This window comes from Chaetodon trifascialis, chromosome 21, assembly GCF_039877785.1.
Source record: "Chaetodon trifascialis isolate fChaTrf1 chromosome 21, fChaTrf1.hap1, whole genome shotgun sequence".
NCBI lineage: Eukaryota > Metazoa > Chordata > Actinopteri > Chaetodontiformes > Chaetodontidae > Chaetodon > Chaetodon trifascialis.
Genome location: NC_092076.1, coordinates 12767133 through 12782327, shown reverse-complemented (window position 1 = coordinate 12782327; position 15195 = coordinate 12767133). Strand labels below are relative to the sequence as shown.

Here is a 15195-nt window from a genome sequence, read left to right as displayed (position 1 = left end):
GACCACAAACGGCTGCTCAATGGATAAAAGCTCCTTAAATGTGGGAGAATTACCTGATTTTAACTTTGTGCAACACCAAACGTATCTGTTAACAACCTCTGGTGAGATGAACACTATCAGGAGAAAAAACATAACGGACAACCGAGCTACTTAAATATATCCTGAGATACTTTAATGCAGAATCTGCTATACATTTCACGATATTTGTAAGGAATGACCATTCGGTTACAGGCTGCTCCTGAGATGGAGCATCAGCAGTGGAAAGGTGGTGATGGAGCCACGAGGTCTCCCACCACTTTGACAAACATTTAGCTGGGAAGATTACATCTCTGCAGTCCAGCGGCTTCGAAGATGGCACTGTTAGACTTTTCCTGGAAAGGTCCCCTCGTCTCTCTGCTCATCCCATTTCTGGACCTAAAGGGACAACATCAGATTGAAGTGAATCACCAGCGTCTAATTTTGGCTTGAAGCTGTTCATGTTGTTTTGCTTTTCAGGACTGAGACTCGCAGGAATGCGAGGAACGATAAAGTTGTTTGACCCTTGCTAAACAAACAGCCCACATATGGCAGAGCACCATGTATATTCTGTCAGGATACAGTTCAGCTTGTCTGCGTCTCTTAGGACAGTGGTTTGTCTCATTAAAAAAAGTGAAAATGATTTACCCAGGATAAGGGGCAGAGGGATGTGTAGACCCTTTTGTACCAGTCACATGGGGCAGTGTCCACTCCTTTGGCGTCCAGAGCTTTCTGGCAGCGGTGATAGTCTATTAATAGAGAAACAACAAATATTTTATAAAGCACTGCCCTCAAGAGGTCACCTCCAGCCCAGAGGTGAGGGGTCAACAAGTTTTGAGAGGGGCATTTTACCTGACTTCAGGTACTACAATACAACATTTTCTTAAATCTTAACTTCTAGATGACACAGCAGGTCTTCGTGGTTTTAAGTGATTGTTACGTTCATCTTAGTTCAGAAAAGTGAAATATGTCTAGAAGCACAGCTGACTGCTTTGACCTTGACACGCAGTCTCACCCAGGTAGTTGGACCAGCAGTTCCTGGTCTGGTTCTGGTTGGGAAATCTGGCATCAAAGGGGGCAGTGCGATAGCTCTCCAGCTTTGTCTGAATCTCCTCAGCCATGTTCACCTCTGTCGAGACAATATCATTAATGGACAGTACGGACTGCGGAAGCTTTTCTGGGTCACCAAGCCAAAGCTCGTTTCAAATATCGTCCCGTTACATGTCAAAATGATCGAAGCACGGGTGCGGTCCAGGTGTGCACACAACCTGCAAACTAAATGGACTTACTTCATATGAAAGCGCAGTTTCTGGAAGTGCACACCGGCTACAGGCTCAGCAGAGGACTATTTTGGGAAGATTTAGGGGGTGCTGCATGCGGCACCTCAAGGATGTTTCTAGAAATGTGGCGCTTTCATCAAATACTCCTTTCACATTAAACTCTGCAGTACAACACATGATTATATGTGCGATCAGCAATGAAACAAGCGCCTAATTACAGGAATCTTAGCCCAAAGTGCGATAACCTAATACGCGTTAAACGTTATTGACAGACAGCTTATCGATAGCCTTGTTCGGCAGGCCTGCACGAGCGCTTCCTCCTAAGATAAACCTAGTTTCTGTTTCTTTTTCACACCTACGCTTGTCATTTAATTTAACCAAGGTGATTAATTGCTAATAAAATAAGTATACATGATAATGTATTAAAAAAAATTCTACCAACGCAACTCAAATTGGTGTTATCATTTACAGACGCGGCAGCTGAGCCTTTTTTTAATAACTATTTTCTCATAATTCACATATATCCTTTAAATACACGCGGTTTTTGTCTCTAGAGAGACAGTTAAATGAAAATGTAAAGAAATGTGAACGTCACCTACCTAACGTTACTGTGGCGGTTGTGCTGGCTCGAGCTTCAGGTGACTTTTCCTCCTGACAGTGAACGTGCGCCGCTCCACTGATAAGCGCTGTGAGCGCGCTTCGCTCTAGTGATGTTGCGCTCGTGCAGTCCTCTTACAGTGATATGGCGGCCGTAGGTCACATTGAAAAAGATACGCACGCACGCACACTCACGCTGTAAAGTGCTCGTACAGGTGAAGTGCGGGGTACTGTGGGGACGAGTGAGACACCCCCCCGGAGCAGCGTTGCGGTGTTTTACACTGTTTAATGTCGTGTTAACAACGCAACTGGGAACTTTTCCTCACAGGCGGAAGTATTGTGCCATTCGGTGTATTTCGTTAATCATTGATGGAGGTCTGCACCCGGTACTTAAGGGAGCTCTGGTGGTTTGATTGGAGTTTTAGTGTGTTTTGTTTGTGTACTCCACACATGTTTACTCGGCTGAAGAAGACATGTGAGCGGCAGGAACTCTGTTTAGGAATTACAGCTGCCGGGTCTTTTTTTTTTTTTTTTTTTTTTTTTTTTTAGGTAGTTTTCATCTAACTTCAAGAGCACTGATTTAAAAATGCCTGATCTGAGGTCGATATAAGGTGGATAGCATTACTCCAAATTAACCCCACGTTCCTGACGGGATGGTGTGCTTCCACCCAGTATCCTTATCATGACTCTCTGTGCGTCTGTCTGCCTCACATCGGAACCCGCCCCCCAGCCGCGTCTCCGCGCCATTTCCTGCACCTCGTGCCCCCCAAAGAAAAACAAAAAAATAAAGTCAGGTACGTGGGCTTTGTGTGTCCTGGTGCCGTTATTTCCTTTCAGGGAGCGACTTCCCATTCCCCAAAGTAATTGAGGAGGGCAGGGGGACGTCAGCGGTTGTGCGTCACGGTGACTAAACAACGCGCAGTGATTATTTATGGAGCAAATTGTACAGTAAGGCCCCTGTGATACGTGACGGACTTCAATGCAGACATGCGGCGCTGCGCGTGGCCGCTGTGTCCTGTTGCAATGCATTAACAGTGTGTACACTACAACAGAAGAGGTCAGCAAAGGTTTGCCTGATGTTAGTGATCAGCACACACTTTATCAGATTTGGCCCCCAGTACTTTCTACTTTCACTGTATTTCCTCCATTAATAAGAGATTAAGCAAAAGCAAGTATTTTAAAATGGTTTAATATAGCTCAAATTCAAAAATCAGGTCAGAATGAAAAGCCAGCTCCAACAAAGGCACATTCCACAGGTTCAACATATTAATGTACAGCAAAAACAGGAACCTCATTGTCACTTATTGAACTAATATGAATCACTTATTAAAAACAGCTTTATAAAGGAGCCATCAACCCACAGCAGGAACTCAATATTAATAGGGAAGAACCCTTGAGACTCAGCGTGGAGCACCTCAAAGGTTTAGTCAGTGAGCATCAACTAGTTACAGCATCTTGGATTGAGTCAGTAAGGGACACACGTTTTGATTATCAAACACAGTACCAGTGAATAAAGTCTGTCTAACCAATACTGCAAACAGAATGAACAAGAAAAAGGAATCACCGAAAGTATACTTTAAGGTTGGCCGGCTTTCTGTCGTATTTCAAGTTTGTCTTACTGTTGAGTTTGAGAAGATGTACCTGTGATTGTCTAACCCTTCCTTTAAGGCTGCTACCTGCTACCTTTAAAGCCCACTTCGACATAAAGTTGCATAGATCCAAAGAATAATCCAGCCTCTGCGGTTTAAAAACAGGAGCTTTGCATTGATAAATGAAAGTGCTGGAAACAATACAGCCAGGCAGGTCCTCTTTACGGATTCATCAGCAGGAGAATAGCAATCTGTGCCACGTGATTGTCGGGGAACAGTAGCTCTGTGGACACGAGGTTAAGATCAGACTCTTGATACTATATCTGAAGACAGTGCCCAGTTTGTCCACCGGAGATTAAAGAAAGAACCCTGTCAAACCAAGTCACCACAAGTCTCTAAACACTAAGGATTTTTCTTTTTTTTTTTTGGTTGTCAGCATTTCGAAAGTCATAGCTAGTGTACACACTTTGGTTTCTGGAGTTAAGCCGTGCCAAAACGGTTTTAACACAGCATTAACGGCGCATGTAACAGTCGGTCCTTTCACCAATCGCTGAAGCGGAGACGGTTGAAGGCCTCTTTGATGTCATCGTTGGTCTCTGAACCTCCGTCGTTGCTGATACGGAGCACAATGCTGTCAGGGACGTCCTGCTTCAGCTTTCGCTTGCTGAGGACGACGGTGCCTTCAGCTCCCTGCGTCCCAGGGCCCGTCAGCAGGATGTACGCGGCATGGCGTCCACGCTCCAGCAGCGTGGCTAAGATAAACACACAAACACTGTCACACCAAGAGCCGAGGCCTCATTCACATGTTGACTTCTGTCAGAATTTAGGAAATTCAAGAGCAAAACGCACCTCTGAACGTTACGATGTGGTCCATGGAGCTGGGTGACTCCAGGAGAACTTTCGAATAGAGAGGATGGAGCATGTAGGAACGTCGGTCAGTCGTCGATGGGACCTGGAAGGAAACATTTGAGTCCGATGAGCATTTTGTGAGAAATCTGCTCACATGCATCTTTTCATGAAGGCGGCGTACTCACAGATGAGTTGGTCCCTGATGGCAGCATGCCCCAGAACACAAAGATCGAGAAGGAGTTGGTGGTGTGGACTGAGGCGGGTCTTGGCGAGTTAGGAGTAGCCAAGAGCTTCACTTCCCACAGCACACCACCGGACTTCCCGTCAAGAATTATAACCTGCAAACAGGACAGACAGTGGTGCAGTGAGTGAAAACTGATCGGCATATGAGAGACGCTGGACACAGAAAATGAAATGGAAGGCAGGCAAGACCCAACATACCCTCTTTGTGTAGTTGCCAATATCCTCCTCGACCACAACATCAAGTATATCGTCTTTGTTGTAGTGACCAAAGGAGGGCTTACTGAATGAAGGCGAACACAGAGGAGAAGATTTATGAGACTCAACCAGCCTGGTTGTAAAGACAGTCTAAAAAAAGTTTAAAATTACTCAACAGTAGCAGCAGACAAAGTTGACCGATCAATCGTTCATCAAAAACGGTTGCCAACTGACTTTAAGTTCATCGATCAATCAACTTGTTTCATCTCTAAACGATTTGCATGTGCGAAATAAAAACAGAAGGGTCACCTGAGGACTGAGCTGGTATTGAACCTCCACAGCAGCTGCAAATTTTTTCCATCGACTTCTGCCACCTCTCTCCCAGTGACAAGCAGCAGGTTGGGTGTATCGTCTGTCTCCCCTTTTCTGAGCACTTGTTTCATGGAGTCAGACCTACAATGTGAAAAATGATCATTAGCATAAGTCTCCAGACACACACCTGGTGTGTCACTGGGGTGATAATCGACAGGTTAACGTAGGCTGCCTCTTACTCGTAGACGGGTACGAGTCCAGATGTTGGACTGGCGTTCTTCTCCCACTCTGTGTCCTTCTTGAGGCCCATCTCCATCCCTGCTTTAGCCTCGGCAGCAATCCTCCACAGTGCTAGTCCATACAAGCCAGTGTCTGAGAATGAGCGCAAGGTTACTCATGACTGCCATCAGGTGGAGAGTAGACCATGTATACATCTTTGTACAACAGTATACTTCTGTGTTTTCATAGAATAAAACTAAGATGAGGCGTTTAAATACATTCAAATAAAAATGGGACTTTGTGAATGTATTACATAAGACTACTTTTACTGATTAATAAGCTACACCATCAGACCATTCCCACCTACATTAGCATACGTCTTACGTCTTAATGAGCATACACCCTGAGGACTGTTTTAAGTCAAATCCCATCGGTGTCTCCATACATAATAACGACTTTTTACCTCCCTCATAACTTTGTCTTATTTTCTCTTTTGCTCTACAGAGCAGCTGACCTGCTTCTTATTTCTAGCACTTCTGAACTACTTTGATACAGCACTCCTCTTCTGGGAAAGGCTGAGCTGGTCTGACTGCAGATGGGCAGTAACCTGTTGTGACTGTTATAGCTGATTTCAGAGACAAACCTTTTTGAAGCAGCACATAGTGGGAACCTTTTGTAGTGCAATGGAGAAGATGATTGGTCACCTCTGGAAAGTCAAGAACCACCGTAGAACCAATCTGGAACCCCGTCTTCCCTGAGAGGAATACCAGCTGAGTCTGCAGAAGAGACGAGAGGCGGTGAAATTAGAGGATTATATGGCAGATTATTATGGAGGAAAAACTGCAAAAAAAAAACAATGTGACTCAATCCTTACACTGTAAGAAATGAGTGAACCAGTGAGCAAAGCACAGAAATGAATGCAGCAGTAATAAATAACCTCACTGATGTTTACCTGTGTGTTGTCAGATGCCACCAGAGCCACATCGCTGACCTTGTCCCCATCCAGATCTGGGACACTGAGAACAGGCAGGGTGCTGTGCAGACCAGAGGGCTGAGGCTGCTCCCACCTGACATCACCTGCACACAGACACACACACACATCAGACTGTGATATATGGAAGCAATACATAAACTACAGCAATTTTCACATGAAACATGAGCAGAATTCGAAAGGTTTATATTCTACATACAGGAGCTCAAACATTTCTATGTCTGTCTAAAGAATAACAAATGAATTAAAAAATTAGATGTGACAAAACAGCTCAGGTGTTCTGTGTTGTTTTTAAAATAGATTTGTAAAAGTTGAATTGCAATACTTATGATGAAAACGTGATGTCATTGTGGTATATGTGAAACAGAGACAGAGTGATGAGTCACTAACCACTGTATTTGTCAACGGCTGTGAGCTGGTCCGAATGGGACAGAAGACAGTCCCAGGTTCGGCTTGAGTCTTTGTCCAGACCGCACTGGGCCCAGTGGAAGTCAGGATCCAGTGGAAGTTCCCACAGGGTCGCTCCATCTGTCCCATCCACGGCTAACGCAAACACACATGGCGAGGGCAGACCTGGAAACAAGAGAGCGCGTCTGAATTACACCAAACAAACATAATAAAGAGCCTGAAACTCCTGCTTCCTCATGAAACCGTCATTAAAACTAAGCAACACTTCATACCTGCACCAGCACAGGTATTGTTCTGACTGCCTTCCGTGTTTTTGACCACAAACAGGACATCCATCACCTTGTCCCTGCTCGTATCCTCAATCGCTAAGAAGTCATAGGTCACTGTGGCGGAGAAGGAGAGAATCGTAGTTAATTGTGCATTTCAAACACTACCAAGCAGTGAAAAGCGCATACTTGTGCACACCTGCTTCAGAGAACGTCCTGTTCCAGGAGATGAGATACTGTGGTCTGACGGGACAGGGGATGATGAAGGAGAAGGCAAACACTATGGTGAGGCACAGGAACAGGGAGAGGAAGAAGACTGCGGTTCGCCAGTGGGTCAGTTTGGCAAAACCCAAGACCTCCTTGCAACTCTTCTTCTTCAGCTCTGCCGCTGATGGTGCCGTTCCCGTCTCTGCTCCGTCCTCTCCCCTCTTCAGGGGGTCGCCCTCTGTGGCACTGCCTGTGGTCTCCATTGTCGCCTCAATGCATTACCAGCTCACAGATCTGCTTCACATGGGAAAGAGCTTACAGTCAAACCTCATTCACTATAATGCTGGGTTTAAATAAATAAACACCTCAGTGACAAAGCCCTGTTTGTTTACTTCACAGTGAACACTCCCATCATAGCATACAATTTTCTTCTAAATCCGCCCCACTGTGGCATCAACTACAAACCTGCATGAAGCAAAGTAACCAGCAACAACAACAGGCGAAACTGGCTGGCGTTCACTGATATAGTGGATGAAAAAATACTGGAGGCAGCAGTGTCCATCGGTCCAGCTATTTCTGCTGCATCAACCTTTGTGGATCTGAGCCTATTCAGACGTGCCAGCACCGACTCCAGCGCCTTCTCCGCACAAAAAACACAGACCCACAATGAACAACCATCAGCACCAAAGCTGGTACATCCTGTTATTTGTTCCCTAGCCAAACCCCTATTACTCTTAAAGGTATATGAGTAAGTTAGTGAGCAGAGTTCTTTTGTCCAAATGACTTAAAATCAGCGAATTCACCGTTTGATGTTAGCTAATTAGCACTTTATGATAGCTTGGTCCGAGTGGTTCATTGTCGGGTAGCTATCGTCGTTAGCGAGCTTTGCTTTGGAAAGTTAACACCTGGTTGAGCTGCGCACTTGTTGAACAAAGTCCAGCTCCCACAAAAGCAGGAGCGCGAGGTAACGATATCACTAGGTTCCCGCCACTTCAAGTTCAGTTAAAAAAGTACAACGACTAGAGAAAAGTTTCTTACTTTACAGTCCACTGTCGTCTTTGGTGGTCACTGGTGCTGTAGCAGGCCTGGCACACACTAGCGGAGCTGCCTGTCAACCTCGGCTACGTAAACAAATCACAGGCAAGCCCACTACTGAGGTGACGTTTCATTGCCTTAAGTTTATCACCCAGTTAGCGCTTCTCTTCTGCTGACGCTGAAGATTTATAGACCTAAACGATGTCAAACCCCCAAATATGACACTAACCTAGACACTGACGTTATGTAACCTTCATTTGATAATAACCTTTAGTTGAGGAAGCTACAGTGGACGAATGCAGACTGCTACTGCCTGAAAGGCGAAGTTCAGGGCGTCAGAATCGGCTAAACCAATACTATTGGGTTCAGGCCGCTCTCATTGGTTAATATACTTGTTCTAAACTATGTGATTGGTCAAATTCACACCAATAGCCCTCCCATTAGCGTTAGCTAAACGGATCTTTCCAACAACAGGCCTGTCGTCATTTCCTTAATGTAAAACGGAAACTGGCTCGTCCACGAAATTGAGAAAAGCTGCGAGGGGTGATGCTTGGACGAATAAATAATCAAATAACCTAACAGAAATACTAAGGAACTGTTTTCAGTTGGTTATTTTTTTATAGCGCTGTCGACTGGAGATCCACAACAATGTCTGCCCAAGCTCAAATGAGAGCTTTGCTCGACCAGCTAATGGGAACAGCGAGGGATGGTGAGTTGCCGTAGCATGCTAGCTGAGCTAGCTAGCTAGCCAAGATGGAGCCACTGCTGAGGCTGGCTTGTGTTGGTGTGTGGTGGACAGACCTGCATGAATGGTTGTACTGCAGAGGGCTGTGTAAAATACAGTAACGTTAGAGTCAAGTAACGTTAGCCTTTACGGTTTAACGTTAGGTCTTAATGTTTGTATCCATTTAGGCTCATTTTAATTTAAAGAGATGCCACTTTTTTTTAGTTTCGGCTTTGCCACATTTAGCCTTATCTGAATTCCTCGCTCGTGGCTAAGTTAGCTAACGCTACAGTTTATTGTGAAGTTACGGACCCGTCAGGCGCCATGCTACCTAGCATTGAACCATATTCAACATTTTATCAACCCCTCCCATTGATATTATTTTAATTAGTTCAGTGGATAATATCAGCGCTGCTGAGCTACACTCATAGTAAGATGCTCATGAGGAATATAGTTTTAAAGAACGCGCAGGCCAGACGTCCCATTAGGCCTGCTAGTTGTAGCTGAATTAACATTTGGCTCACTGGACCAGGTTATTTGATTGATTACCCAATTTATTCCTACGTCATTGAATTCTCAAAAGTAAAAACACTTATTATGCGGCAGAATGGCCCCTGTCAGTGTTATATTATGTGTTTTCAATTATTGCCAATGCAATAATGGTAAACAGTACTTTAACGTCTTAACTGGTCTAAGGTGGGTTTCGTCTGAAGTACTTTGCATACAGTTGGATAGTTGAGCAGTGAGTTATATTTCATATTTTATGTTGATCTTATGTCCTATATGTAAAATCTTCGTCAGTCAAGTGACCACCGAACTGTAGCTAAGTTAAATGTAAGGAGTAAAAAGTACAATATTTGCCATTGAAATTGGCAAGTATGAAGTAGCATATAGTGGAAATATATAATTAACATAAAAGTACATAAAATTGAAAAACTGATGTAATTATAGATCACAGTTTTGCTTTAACTGCTTTTCCTGAGTCTAGAACAAACATGATGGTATAACTTCTGGTGTATGGATGCTTTGGCGTGCAGTTTTAATGCTTGCGTCCAGCTATTTGGATACATACATTAAAAGGTAAATCAGCTGTTAAGCCGTTTTCATGAGCAGAAAATGACTCATTGCTGCCCTGACATTTTATTAAATCAGATGTTCACCCTGACAGTTGATTGAATAGATCTCCAGCCCTGTGGATTTTCTTTTACCAAGTTGATCATTCGAACTGTGAAATTAGAGTAAATCTATGTTGTGAGTTTGTTGGTGTATGTGTGATGAGATTGATATCAAATTCTTCCCATACATTTGTTGCATACAAACTGAACAATTGTGGCCCCTTTATTTTATTCATTAAGGTTCAGTGTATCTTTGCCAGCCTACATCAATCTGCAAAGGAGTTGCAGAAAAGCCTCATGTTCATCGAGCCGTGAGTCACACATAATTTTTAAAGCTGTTATGATGAATATCCAAACAATTTGTTTGCCTTCCGGAAGTTATTGTAGACTTTTTGTAATCACACAAATGGGTATCTCTCTCAATGGCAATGGAATTGCAATTTGGAGTAGTGTTATGCAGTTTGAGCTAAGACGTCTGGTCGCGCTGAATCCAAACGAGCAGCTTTCCATTAGACGTCTGTTTTCAGAAGGCAATTTTAGCAGTCATCGAAACAAAACCTTTGCACACATCATTTACAATCTGACTTGTGTATGACTCCCAACTTCTTACTACAGGTATGGGCAAGAAAACTGTTCCCATTTATACTTTTCTACAGCGGGTTTAAAATTCTGCTGCTGAGGTCTTGAAGATGCAGAAGGGTACAGTATGTGGTGCAGATCGCAGTGTGTATAAACTAAATTTTTTTCCTTGGATTTGTTTTGTATTTTTGTTTTTGACTTTCTTTTCAATGTTTCATATTTGTAAAAGGCTTGGCTGGAACATTTGTCTGAAATGTTTACATGTCATACCACATATCAGTCTTTCCTCATAGTCAAATGTACTGAAATGTAATGAGCACTTTTCACAATCAAGGTAGCTTTGTTCACACTAGTTGATTGAAACCACAAGTTATAGTTATTTGCCAGTATTGTGCCTTAGGCTTAGCCTTATCTCACAATGCTCCTTATTTACAGATTGGACATTGAGCCTTGTCTCATGTTAATCTGAGTTGAGGCTCTTACGTTGACATATCACTTTATTGAGAATTGGGTAAGGTAAGCAACGATAATCAGGAAGTACCATATACATGCCCACACATGTGACTTTTACTTCTTCAATCCTGACACATATATCGACACTAAAAATAGTGCAGCAAAGGCACAGTTACTCTATTACTGGTCAATATAATGTTAGACTGATGAATGACATGCAAAACTCTGACAGTCAGAACCATAAGAGTTGGTTTTCACTCACGTAGGTGGGCACAGAATGCTTGAATGCAGTTATAGTGACACATATCTGCCCAGTGAATGTTGTGCATTTACAGTAATGTATATTAAAGCACTGGATACCTCGCCCTTGCTAACAAATATGTGAGGTCTTTCTCACTGGTTGTGTTTTGGATTGTTTCAGGGGATGAGACGCGACAGAGGGTCAAGTTCACTGACGAGCGAGTCTGCAAAAGCCATCTTCTAAACTGCTGTCCACATGACATCCTGTCCGGAACTGTAAGTAGCCCATAACCACCGAAAAATTATTCCATTATCAATTTCAGTAAAATGCAGCAGAGAAGAAAAGCTAAATCATGTATATGCTCAAATTTGAGTTTGTGCCTTTTGACTCATGTGTGCTTGTGTTTTGGTGATAGCGTATGGACCTGGGGGAGTGCACGAAGATCCACGACCTGGCACTGCGGGCAGATTACGAAATTGCCTCCAAGGAGAGAGATCTGTTCTTCGAGCTTGATGTAAGTGTACTATACATGATCTGTGGGTGATAAGTGGGTAGTTACTACAATAATAAAACACGGATTAGCTCTTGGTGTGCGGTATGGGGATGGCTGGCTTTGCAATAAACAGCTATATACTTTATATTGCTTTCAGTATTTAAGTTAATTGTAAACAAGTAAGAGGAAATTGAGTTTATGGTGTTTACCACAATAACTGCATTGTTTGCAGATCCAAACACAAATACTTCTGTTTGTTAATTTGACTATTTTTAACAGTTTCTGCTGCTTTTGTGGAGAACTAGCTTGTGGTTTATTCATCCCCCTTAATAACTGTGCAGCTAAGTGCAACAATGGTGCTTTTCACCAGCACTCCTGACCGGCAGCTACAAAAAAAAACCTCAGTTATTTGTGTTTTAGACAACGTGTGCCCTGTTACAACAGTGCCTTTGCTCAGTATGACTTGGATCTGCAGATCTGGATAATGTGAAAGAAGAGCTGATTAGTAGAGCCCCTCAGGGACCCCCATGACTTGTTTTAGGAGCAGTTGATTTCTGTCACTCTGTTAGATGATTATTGAGAAATCAGCATCACCCCACTGAAAGTTCCCACTGTGCCTATTTATATAAATGTAATGCAGAGCCCGTTCTTTTCTTAACAAATTTTCTAAAGGCGGTGGATCACCTGGAGTCATTCATTGCTGACTGTGACCGGAGGACAGAGCTCGCCAAGAAACGCCTGGCTGAGACCCAAGAAGAGATCAGTGCCGAGGTGGCAGCAAAGGTGAGACACAAAAAATTTTCCATCAGACATTGTGATACACATGTATTGCTTTGACACTTTTGAATCAAGAGTCTTAAACTCTTTGTTATAACAGCGTGTTTTGGAATGGGCGTGTCGGATGTAAATTGGGTTGGTTGCGCTGTCTTGCAGGCGGAGAAGGTTCATGAGCTGAATGAGGAAATCGGGAAGCTCCTGGCCAAGGCCGAGCAGCTGGGAGCTGAGGGTAACGTGGACGAGGCTCAGAAAGTCCTGCAGGAAGTGGAGAAGGTCCGCACTCGGAAGAAGGATGCAGAGGTGAGGAAGGAGTAGTCATTACTTCCATCTTAAGGAGGTGTGGTGCTTTTCCTTGGATTAATAATTTCATCATCTGATCCTTTGAGGTCTTTTTCTTTTGTCTCTCCTCAGGAAGAGTACAGAAACTCCATGCCGGCCTCCAGCTTCCAGCAGCAGAAGCTTCGGGTGTGCGAGGTGTGCTCTGCTTACCTGGGTCTCCATGACAACGACCGTCGCTTGGCCGACCATTTTGGTGGGAAGCTTCACTTGGGCTTCATCCAGATCAGAGAGAAACTGGACCAACTAAAGGTAAGTCCCAGCTCGTCACACCATGTACACTGTAAAGCCATTACTACAGCAAGCCGAAGTGTATCGAGGAGTGGGGCTGATTTTTGGAAAACATACAGAAAAGGAAAAATGGGTCTTGAGGTTTGGATAAAGATGGTTTCATCTCTAATCGAGTACTGTGTTTTTACTTTGATCAGAAAACCGTGGTCGACAAGCAGGAGAAGAGGAACCAGGAGCGCTTAAAGAGACGAGAGGAGAGGGAGAAAGAGGAAAGGATGAGGAAGAGGTGAGTGCAGACGTGGAAAAATCCTGCTGACTTTTATGGAACTTTGTTTGTTGAACAAATTGTATGTTTTCTGTTCAAACTTATGGTTTTGGTATCCACTTTCTCCACAGGACCAGATCACGGAGCAGAGAGCATAGAAGGTAAGAAAGTTGCTCCATCTGTCTACATCTTTAATCAATCAGTTCTGTTTAAAGAAACTATATGAGGTAAAAGTGGATCATTGTAACATAGCGTACAGACACGGTGCTCTTATTTATCCACTTACACCATGACATTCATCAGCTGCTCGACAAAGAGCTCTTATTTGGCCGTCCCGTCATTTAAGTCCCCCCCCCCCCCCTTCAACTCATGTGTTGTCTTGTGTTTTTATCAGGTCCCGTTCTCGTGACCGCAGAAGGAGACGCTCGCGCTCCTCATCACGAGACAAGCGCCGTTCGCGCTCACGCTCCAGGGAGAGGAGGAGGAGGCATCGCAGCCGATCCCGCTCTCGCAGCCGAGGACACCGCCACAGCCACGAGCAGAGCTCCAAACACAAGTAAACACACCGTTCACACCAAGCCCGCACAGAGTGGAACGGGGGGCACGTTTTGTTTTTCATGGCTGCAGTCCTTCAGACTGCCAGCGCTCCTAATTTGGCTCTTTCCAAAAGACTCTTGCTTTCTGCTTTTCTCTTCTGATGCGTATGTACTCGTGTGCCTTCTCTCAATGTCTCGCACTGTCTCATCACCCAGGTCGTCCAGGGACCGTGAGCGCTCATCCAGAGACAGGTCACGGGACCGAGACAGACGGGATGGCATGAATGGCAGGTCGGACGCCCGCCGGGCAGACGACAGGGACATGGGGGACTTCTGAAGACCAAACCGCCACCTCCATCGTGACACACAACCTCCTCCTGTCTCTCTCTCACCAGCCTGTCCATTTATGATAACCTAATGTGACACAGTCCTTGCCTTGACCCCTTTGTTCTCCCGCCTGCCTCCTTTCTTTGCTTTAACAGTTAATGCAGCCGACCCAGAGTGTACCTGAAATATTGTAATGGGCTCAATTTTCTAGCATCCAGGTATATGGAAGATTGCACTGGATGGGGGTGATTAGTTATTGATCAGTAGTGGATTGTATTGTTATACCCACATCTGTAATTTGATGGCTGTCTTTATCCTATACATGTCATATCTTTGTTATAAACTACCCTCAGATGGCACCAACAGGAGAAATAAACCTGTACTGATGGTCTGCTGGACTGAAGCGTAAAATGTAAACTGATCGATATTCTTTTATTATTACCTGATGGTCGTTTGATACAGAATCTGTCTGTAAATATGTTTTGGGCCTATTGATTGTCATGTTCTGAGAAGCCTCGTCCTATTGAGTTTCTTTTTTTTTTTCTTAACATGATTTCTCTAAAGATTTTTTTTCCTGGTAAACAACGTTTGTTGTCACACAGCTGGATGCAGTTGTCAAATGTCCACATGTACTTAGTTGACTCAAGCCCACTTAAAGTTTTAGGAGCCCAATTCAAAACCAAAAGGTTTTTAAGTTGCGAGTATTCGTATCCGCCTTGTTTCTCCCCCCTTTAAAGTATTCGAGTTTTCTATTGTTGGTAGTGAAGGGAATCCTTTTGATTGAGAGCTTGGCCAGTATGAGTCCATGCTTGTTTTGAAGTCTCTTGTTTCATAGTTTGTTTCTATCTGGATTTCTTTTATTTAAAGTGTTGAAAATAAATGGTAACTTTAAGGCTGTCGTCAGCATGTGAT

General features: G+C 43.9%; 3 protein-coding genes across 7 annotated transcripts; 1 reads left to right on the top strand and 2 right to left on the bottom strand.

Annotated features, from left to right (window-relative positions):
• Positions 1 to 147: 147 nt before the first annotated feature.
• Positions 148 to 2046, bottom strand: cox6b1 (cytochrome c oxidase subunit 6B1). The gene is made up of 4 exons (XM_070990941.1): positions 1895 to 2046; positions 1031 to 1144; positions 664 to 764; positions 148 to 414 (listed from the first exon to the last, which is right to left on the bottom strand). The coding sequence occupies exons 2-4, from the start codon at positions 1134 to 1136 to the stop codon at positions 361 to 363; spliced, it is 261 nt and encodes an 86-aa protein (XP_070847042.1). The 5' UTR covers positions 1137 to 1144; positions 1895 to 2046; the 3' UTR covers positions 148 to 360.
• Positions 2047 to 3890: 1844 nt separating this feature from the next.
• fam234a (family with sequence similarity 234 member A) lies at positions 3891 to 8517 on the bottom strand. 2 transcript variants are annotated; one of them, XM_070991176.1, is made up of 12 exons: positions 8210 to 8517; positions 7164 to 7468; positions 6971 to 7081; positions 6681 to 6863; positions 6252 to 6376; positions 5943 to 6075; positions 5320 to 5452; positions 5078 to 5221; positions 4772 to 4853; positions 4516 to 4668; positions 4331 to 4433; positions 3891 to 4233 (listed from the first exon to the last, which is right to left on the bottom strand). In XM_070991176.1, exons 2-12 carry the CDS (start codon positions 7432 to 7434, stop codon positions 4022 to 4024), a joined length of 1650 nt encoding a protein of 549 aa, XP_070847277.1. In that variant the 5' UTR covers positions 7435 to 7468; positions 8210 to 8517; the 3' UTR covers positions 3891 to 4021. The 2 variants fall into 2 exon arrangements, with proteins under 2 accessions (XP_070847277.1, XP_070847275.1); XM_070991174.1 differs by having other exon boundaries at positions 7164 to 7465; positions 8210 to 8514.
• Positions 8518 to 8684: 167 nt separating this feature from the next.
• luc7l (LUC7-like (S. cerevisiae)) lies at positions 8685 to 15175 on the top strand. Of its 4 annotated transcripts, none has more exons than XM_070990940.1 (11): positions 8699 to 8915; positions 10286 to 10356; positions 11499 to 11593; positions 11734 to 11832; positions 12484 to 12594; positions 12745 to 12888; positions 13000 to 13176; positions 13353 to 13441; positions 13552 to 13581; positions 13815 to 13976; positions 14173 to 15175. In XM_070990940.1, the coding sequence occupies exons 4-11, from the start codon at positions 11737 to 11739 to the stop codon at positions 14291 to 14293; spliced, it is 930 nt and encodes a 309-aa protein (XP_070847041.1). In that variant the 5' UTR covers positions 8699 to 8915; positions 10286 to 10356; positions 11499 to 11593; positions 11734 to 11736; the 3' UTR covers positions 14294 to 15175. The 4 variants fall into 4 exon arrangements, with proteins under 4 accessions (XP_070847038.1, XP_070847041.1, XP_070847040.1 ...); XM_070990939.1 differs by having other exon boundaries at positions 8708 to 8915; positions 10702 to 11593; XM_070990938.1 differs by having other exon boundaries at positions 8708 to 8915; positions 10661 to 11593.
• The last annotated feature ends 20 nt before the right edge of the window (positions 15176 to 15195 follow it).